General features: G+C 45.0%; 1 protein-coding gene across 1 annotated transcript; it reads left to right on the forward strand.

Annotated features, from left to right (window-relative positions):
* Positions 1 to 1,245: 1,245 nt before the first annotated feature.
* LOC137283257 (uncharacterized metal-dependent hydrolase HI_0454-like) lies at positions 1,246 to 2,132 on the forward strand. The gene is made up of 2 exons (XM_067814682.1): positions 1,246 to 1,776; positions 1,908 to 2,132. The coding sequence occupies exons 1-2, from the start codon at positions 1,246 to 1,248 to the stop codon at positions 2,130 to 2,132; spliced, it is 756 nt and encodes a 251-aa protein (XP_067670783.1).
* The last annotated feature ends 6,235 nt before the right edge of the window (positions 2,133 to 8,367 follow it).

An 8,367-nucleotide genomic window follows, 5' to 3' on the forward strand; every position in this document is an offset into this window, starting at 1 on the left:
GGATGAGTACTTGCCACAACTGGCAGGAGCCATGAGGTCGGCTGTGAATAGACAGACAGGTTACACAGCCAACCGGTTAATGTTGGGTCGGGAGGTGAACGTTCCGGCGGACCTAATGTTTTGGGGGCCAGGGACAATACACCGGGTAAACAAATCCATGGCAGAAACCATGGGGGATTATCATTGCCCCACATGCACATCCGTGGAACAGTAGGGTGCAGAGGCAGCACGGGAATGTTAGCACTTTCCCATGAAAGGTGGGAGGGGTTAGGTCGGCTTGGAGTCACTCATGGGAGAGAATAAATGCTGAAAGATCTAGGTTGGAGGGTGATGTTGTCCCCGTCGGCGTGGCGATGGGGAGAGCTGCAATACCAACTGTCTGTTCTTGTTGTTTCAGGAATGCAGACAATGGAGACCCATCAGGGAGAAGAGAGAGGAGAGAAGGCCCACGGTGTGGGAACGCCTGGGAGAGAGGGGCATTGGAAGGGGGCGCGCCTTGGAGCAGGGGAGAAGCGGCCCCCGCCCCAGTCACAAAGGAGCTCGTCCGCTGGGGAAGGTGCCTGCGGAAGCCAGGAGGAGGGAGTCAAGGGGCCAAAGAGGCCAGGGTTCACAGTGTCTCGTGGAGGGGTGCGGGACCGTGACCCGAAAGATGCAGGATCACGCCTACTTCATGCACGTACCCAGGTACTTTGGTCCCCGGTTCCCTCAAAGATGAGCGCCCAAGAGGAACGTTATGGACAATGTGGTGAAGGGTCTACGCCAGTTGGGGGTGTGGATCCTGGGTCCGGGCACATCCATTGAGGAGCTACATCGGTTCTTCAATTGGAATGTTGACGGAGAACTGCACTATCCATGAAGGCTCAATAGCAGGGATGCGGCACTTGTGCCGGGCGCAGGGTTGGAGGGCGCCTGTCAAGTTCTCTCTCCATCCTCTGGACTTGCAAGCCTGTCTGAAGCAGTGGAGGGTGCTGCTCCATTTGCTAACTTTTATCTCTGAAGACCGGAGGAGGGAGTTCTGTCTGCTCCTGGTTCCGGCCCCATTGCAGGAGAGGTGGACCTCCAGGAGCCATTCCCCCCAAGCCTGGGATAAGGAATTCATTGAGGTGGACGCTCCGAAAAAGATGTGGCTCCTGGAAGACCAGCCAGCCCCAGAGGAGGAGACTGGGGCTGCCCAGGCGGAAGAAACAACTGGGGGGGGACCCTGGAGAAGAGGTCGGCGGAGGCGAAGAGTGGTGGCAGCCTGAGATGGGGGAGGCTACCGTTCAAGGGGCATCGGCATTGGGGCCGGTGCAGGAGGGCGAGGCCCAGGTGTTGGCTCTGGTGGAACACCTGGTGGACTCACACTTCCACCTAGACAGGACCAGGAAAAGTACCTTCGGCGCAGCACCCCTGGGGACTACCCCGGACCTAATACAAGCTGTTCCCGAAGTTGATCACCGGATGGCACAACTTCCAGTCTGGGGAGTCTATTGCGATCCTCCCACTTACCCAAGCCAGGTCGGTGCAGATCCCTGGTACAGGATCGCTGTGGGGCTGCACCCCAATGAGGTGGAGGCCCTCACCGATGGCATCTTCCGGCAGCTGCTGAGGCTGTGGGGGAACGCATCCTGCATCGTGGGGGAGATCGGACTAGACCACTCCATCCTAGCTAAGGAGTGGAAGAGACAGGAGCAGGCACTGAAGGAGTTGCTACCCCACGTACCGGCAAGGAGGCTGGTAATTCTGCATGTAAGGGGCCCCAACGGAGATGAGGAGGCAGGAGCAACATATGCCAGGGTAATGCAGCTTATACTGGCCCATCTACCCCAAGAACAGCCACTGGTTTTCCATTGTTTCTCTGGGGGGAGGAGACGGTCCGGGAGTGGCCGCGGACATTCCCCAACATATACTTCGGCTTTGCGGGACAGGTGCGGGGATTCAACACTGACCAAGTGGCAGGACTGAGAGCCGTTCCCCTGGACCGCCTGTTGGTGGAAACAGACTCCCCGTATATGTATCCCGAGGGATACGGGAGGAATTCCCCAGCGCTGCTGTGCTTGGAGGGGGACTTGGTCGCCGAGGCGAGGGGAATGAGCACGGAGGACTTCCTGAGGGCAGCGACTGAGAATGCCATCCGGCTGTTCTGGTGGTAAGGAGCCTGGGAAGTCACCCCGCATGGGAGTGGGGTGTGAGGAGAACATAAATTTGTACCCCCAGAGGGGAGGGAGTGTAACCCACAACATCTGGAAGAAGTGGTGTGGGGAGATAAACAAGTGTGCAAAATGACTGAGTCTACCCTCAGGAGGGAGGGTGTGTGGCCGGTTGTCCTGTGAAAAGGGCGGAATCCACTCAAGGAATGATAAACAATAGATTGTGTGTGCTATCAGTTTCCCCTGACAGTGAGATAGTTGGAGGATATGCAAGAGTCGGTGATGAACTATGTCAACTGTCACTTTTCCCTTCCACTAGGGAGTCGTTGGAGAACACTCAAAACCACAGCCAATGGAAAGGTTGGGAATGATGAGGTCTACTCGAGGAGCGTGTGGACCTGGAGGAATAAGGCCTTGCTCGCGTGTTGTGGGCAGTGAAAGGAACTGGCCTTTGAGGAGGATAAACCGGAACAGTTCCCCCAAGGAAAGGATGTTTTTATGGTAGTCCCTCAGTGATTACCTTGGCAAGAGGGGTTTAATGGCGAAGAAATCCGCGGGAAGGAGCCTAGAAAACGGAGGGGGTGTAGTGATCGGAGCTGTGCGCCGGAAGTCCCGACGTCATGACCCCTAGGCGGAAGGAGCCGGAGACTGCCAATCACTGCACAGAGTTCGTGGAAGCCATTATCGTAAGTATGTCAGCTAGCTGCTAGGTAGAGCAAGTTCCCTCAGTTAAGTAGGCATATTTACCCGGTGGCATCCGCGACCGACTCTACTAGGTGTCTAAAGCGATAGTGAAGTAGGAAATCACTACAAAGGGTTTACGGGTAATTTGCCTTTTAAATATGGCCTACTTCCGGATATCATGATCAAGATACCAATATCACATCTACTATGTTTATGACGTGAAATTGGGAATTCAAAGCTGAGATGAGAAGGCGTCACTGCGCAAAGCGTCGCCGAATTATTTACAGTAACTCGACCTCAGATGAAGAACATTAAGCTCAACTAATTGAAACATATTGTTCCCTGTTATTCACATTCATCTTTGCTGTTGAGTTTGCCGCTCCTAATTAAATGCTCCCTATAATCGTCTTCTTTGTGAACGCTTCTCAACATGACGACTAGCCCGACAGTGATATCCGACTGACGTTCAGGCAAGATTTAGGTCACGTAGTCAAGTTCAAAATATTTACACTTCACAAGTGTTTTGATGAATTACATTATTGCTTTTGAAAACAAATCCCCCACTGAAAAGAATTAAATTTTGATTACGGCTTGATTCTGTCTTAATTTGTTTATTTTCTTGTGATTTGGCGCCGTATAGGAAACACATTGCCTCTACGCAGCGTACGTTTTCCTGGAGTGAAGCGGTTGACATACCAATCACCAATATGATGTATTAATCCGCGTTACATGGTTCTATATAGGAAAGCAAAATATTGCTGTATTTTACGATATTTTCATTTTTTTAGAACGTGGATGATAAATATGATACTAAACTCGTTCCCCTTTCATATCAAGTTTTAGCTCGTGACAAACCGAAGTTATTTCACTCGGGACAAAAACTTGATTTGAAAGGGAAGCTCGTTTAATATCCTATGAATATATTGTGTTTTCTGGGGCTGAATGAGATTATGTAGCCACTGTCCTAAATTCTTAACTTCTGTCAATACATGCAAACTGAGATATTTGCAAAAATATAACTGTACTCGTTGATGGTAGTTGCTTCACTAAATGTTGTCAATCTTACTATCGATGAGACTCTCATGTTATTACCCTACAGAATCAGATGGACTAGGTAATAGATTTCTCAAAGTTCACGCTTCCAGCAGTCTGAAAGGAAGCGTCAATCATGCTTCTCCATATAACAATAGTGAAAATGAACGTTCCAATAGACCGATCCAGTCGGTCAACCAATAGACTGGTACTCTGCCTATGCTACGCTCAGCAAGCTGGCTACACAGAGTAGTGCACCGATAGCGCAGCGCGGAATAGAGCAGGGGAACCAGTCTAGTCAACCAAAAATGGCGCATGCGTCAATTTCGGGCAATCAGCAGCCAGGGCGCGCTGTGTGGATTTGTCAGACTTATTTCCGGATCAAACGATGCCTCTGAAGCGATGTGCTTCGAATTCACACCCGCAACATGTAATCGTAAATCAAAAGTGCAATATTTTGTACTTAGGTTTACCTCTCTCGAACTAAGTAGCCGCGATACCGAACCCAGTCAATGCCGCTTTGCGTGCAGTCAAGTGTAACGGGGCTTGTTCATTTGCCGATACGCTTAGCCGGCTCTTTGTTTACGGCTTGTAAACCGGATGGGTGTTAATTTCAAATTGCAAATGTTCAGTAACTGAAGTTGTGCATTGCATATTGCCATTAGCAGACAAGCAGGCAGTCGTATAGGTGTCAATAAACCAGACCGGTCACTAATGTCACACGACACTAAATCCTTATGTGTCTACACAAGTTTGATAAATTTAGATTTTAAATTTTTGTATGCACAGTTTCTTTATGTGCCCAGTATATTTCGGAATTTCTTTAAAGATATGGGACCTTGTCGATTTGAATTACCGTACTCTTTGTGGATCGGGACGAACACTTTGCTAGAAGAATGGTGACTTTCAGGAATATTGGACGGAATGAAGTAAATTTGTATTTCGTAACCAAGTGAACATTATTTGTATTGTATTTTTGTTACAACAAATTTTTTCACACATATGGGAGGTACACTGGAGTATTTTCAGAGTAATATAGTAATTAAAACTGTCCTTATAATTAATTCATTGCAAATAATGGCAAACTATGTTTTTTTTAAAGAATCTCTCCTTTAGGAAACGTATAAAGATAATAAAACGAATAATAAACTAATCAGTTATAAGTAATTATACCTACCTGAGTGGTATAAAAGTGGTATAAAAGAGCAATTACTTGGTACTGAATTAGTTTCTTAACTCCTGCTTTCCTGCTTTAAAGTATCTCTTTTTTTAAAGTATTGTATTTACTGCAAAATTATACTGAAAGTTAACGTTACTTGTATCATAACACATAAAAAAAAATATTTCAACATCCAGAGAATTTGATTAAACAAAAGGTGCTATGGTCACGCCCTGGTATTAGCGTGACCCTGGTATTATTCGGTCTTGGAACATAATAATTTACAAAATTCTCAGTTGACTATTCATGTCACTGGAATGAATATTGAAATATATATATATAACCAAAATTTGATGTTATACTTCTGTATGTTGGATCTTCTTTGTGGTATGGTGGTGTGACATACATGTACACAAATGCTGGCAGTTCCTGAAGTCCAGAATTGTGGAAGTTTGTAAATTAGGATTCCACAACACAACAAGTACACATACAAAAACAAATCGGAAAGGATGATAGAACATATTCATTTCCATATTGTACAGATTTTAATGAGAAAAATGATACTGAGAATTGATTAGGTATTGTATAATCTGTGTTATTCAGGTACAGCCATGGAAACATACTGTACACAAGCCCAATTACCTCTCCCAAAATAACATCCAATTAATGCTGTTTCTTTTGTGTATTATAGACAAATGAAGTGCACGGACGGGAAATATGTTTCCTGCTTTGTTCATTATAAGGACGAAACCCATGTTACTGATTTAACTAAATTTGAACATCCTATCAAGACATAAAGGCGCCACATGCAGCGTTGACAATCTATATTTATAGATATTGACACGATCTACAATGTGGTTGTGTTCCAACCATGCGGTTGTGTTCACGGTTTTTGTAAAATAACAATGGGAATTTAAGAGGAACAACATAATTCAGTTACCTTTCCTCTGTTACTATTTTAGACAGACGTGAATTGTGATATAGATTATTTGGTTCGAGAGAAAATACCCTTCCCACTCTCATGCAGCAGCTGGCAGGGACGATTTTTCATCGGGCATGTAACTCAATTTCACTCTCCAATTACAATCTGTTAACTAAGTTATATTAAAAACAAAATACTTTCCTCCTTAAACATCACTCACAAACAACGAATACCAATGTACCACAGACAGAATTCATCAACACCGTTCTTGATAACGACCTTTTGGCCGGCTGTGAAGCCATTGTGATTGGTCAGAGGTTGTGAAAAACTTCAAAAGCGAAGTGGGCGGGGCATATCGGCAGGGACCACGGCTGCGTTTCACAAGAGCCTCCTAAAATTTAGGAGGTCGCAGCCCATACGACCTTGTTTACGACCCTCTTCCGACCTTCTTTGACCCGTGATGGTCCCGGGGTAGAATAGGCCTTCAGCAACCCATGGTTGCCATAAAAGGCGACTATGCTTGTCGTAAGAGGCGACTAACGGGATCGGGTGGTCAGGCTCGCTGACTTGGTTGACACATGTCATCGGTTCCCAGTTGCGCAGATCGATGCTCATGCTTTTGACCATTGGATTGTCTGGTCCAGACTCGATTATTTACAGACCGCCGCCATATAGCACGAATATTGCTGAGTGCGGCGTAAAAACTAAACTCACTCACTCCGACCTCACGTACGACCGTTTCACAAACACGGCGTATCCATGTCGTACCACGGGGTCCTAAATTCATGTCGTACATCGTCTAAAAGATACTTTGTTGGATAGCAACGCATACAGCTTGTCCAAACCGGCACTTGCGTTTCTTGTTATTCCCAAAGTATTTCAAAATAGGAACACAGTTTCAATAACAATGCAAATGTCATGTTTTTAATTGGGAAAAGTTTACAAGATAAAATGTATAAATCAGTTCCAAGAATAGTATCACTTACATATAAGGTTTGAATTAATCGCTGTCCATTAACCTGTTCATATAGAAATACAATATTAGTCCCAGTGTATTGAATATTGTACATCAGAGGAACTAAAGAACATGTTGCCGTTATGACTACGTTTGATCTATTAACACTTGTGTAAAGGTTTAAATGTGGTCCGATACTCTAAACGTGTCAACCTCTTTCGTAACTTTTATTCAATCAATCAAAAACTTTCAAAGAATAAAAACGTATACCCTATATCCACATATGATGTGATATTGAACAAGGCCAAAGGTAGATACTGAAATTGGCTTCATGAAAAAATATCTGAGCCATACGCAAAATGTACATCACAACTTACTGAAAGTGTATCCGACCTTCTCCTCCAAGAAATGGTCTAACATGTACAACAATGTTGACGTATGACATCACTACCGACCGATTTCTTACAAAATGCCGCCTTTGCTGACAAGGGCACAAATGAGGTTGCGAGGACTCGTCTTCCTTTGATTCAGGGATCGTTTGTCCATAAACACCCGATGTAAGTAATGAAATTGATTCTCACTATCTGTATATTGTGACACGTTTACATCGGTTTCATTGTAAGTAAAAGAAGAAGCCAGAAATGATAACTGCCGCTGTTCTGTGTGATTTTGGCACTGTTATGGGGTCACGCTGCGCGGAAATTTTGACAATTACTTATGAAGTGTCAAATCTTTGCATTATATCTCATTTTAATTTCCTCTTTCAGGCTATGATACTCTTTCCATGCATAAAGGAATTAAGAGGTGGTCTACGGCCAGCTTTACGAGGTCGGACCAGTAAGAGGGCTTTGTGAAGGGGGCCCCAGATCGGTCCATTACAGACCGGTCGCACTCACGAGCTGTCTGTCTAAAGTATTTGAAAAATATGTTTTTAAACATGTATTGAATTTTTAGTTACAATCGGGCTTTATGGCAGGTGATTCAACCGCTAACCAATTAACTTAATGTGCAATTTTAGAGCGAAAGCGCTTGACGAATTAAAAGAGGTCAGAGCTGGTTTGTGTGTGTGCGTGTGCGTGTGCGTGTGCGTGTGCGTGTGTGTGTGTTTTGGGGCGGGGAAGGGGTGGATATTGGTAAGTTATTTGATAAGGTATGGCACAAGGGCATCATTTCTAAACTTCAAAAGTATGGCATTGGTGGATCACTTTATTTACAAAACAAATGACAAAGAGTCATCACAAGGTTCCGTTTTGGGACCTATTTATTGTATGCATAAATGATTTAGTAGATGGTATAAAAAGTCACAGACGTTTATTTGCTGATGGCGCCTCACTTTACGTAATAGTAGATGGTCATGACACTGCCGCATCCTGTCTGAACGATGATTTAAACTGTATATCTGGCTGGGCAGACAAGTGACAAGTTACCTTCAACCCCGATAACATAGAAATGATACGATTCCGACCTTGAACATGAACCAAACCCT

Source organism: Haliotis asinina, chromosome 5 (genome assembly GCF_037392515.1).
Source record: "Haliotis asinina isolate JCU_RB_2024 chromosome 5, JCU_Hal_asi_v2, whole genome shotgun sequence".
NCBI lineage: Eukaryota > Metazoa > Mollusca > Gastropoda > Lepetellida > Haliotidae > Haliotis > Haliotis asinina.

Excerpts from the sequence above, each read along its gene's own strand:
- LOC137283257 (XM_067814682.1), top strand. The coding sequence starts at position 1,246 with ATGGGGGAGGCTACCGTTCAAGGGGCATCGGCATTGGGGCCGGTGCAG. Across the intron at positions 1,777-1,907 it reads CAGGAGCAACATATGCCAGG|GTGCGGGGATTCAACACTGA; the intron begins GTAATGCAGCTT and ends TTTGCGGGACAG.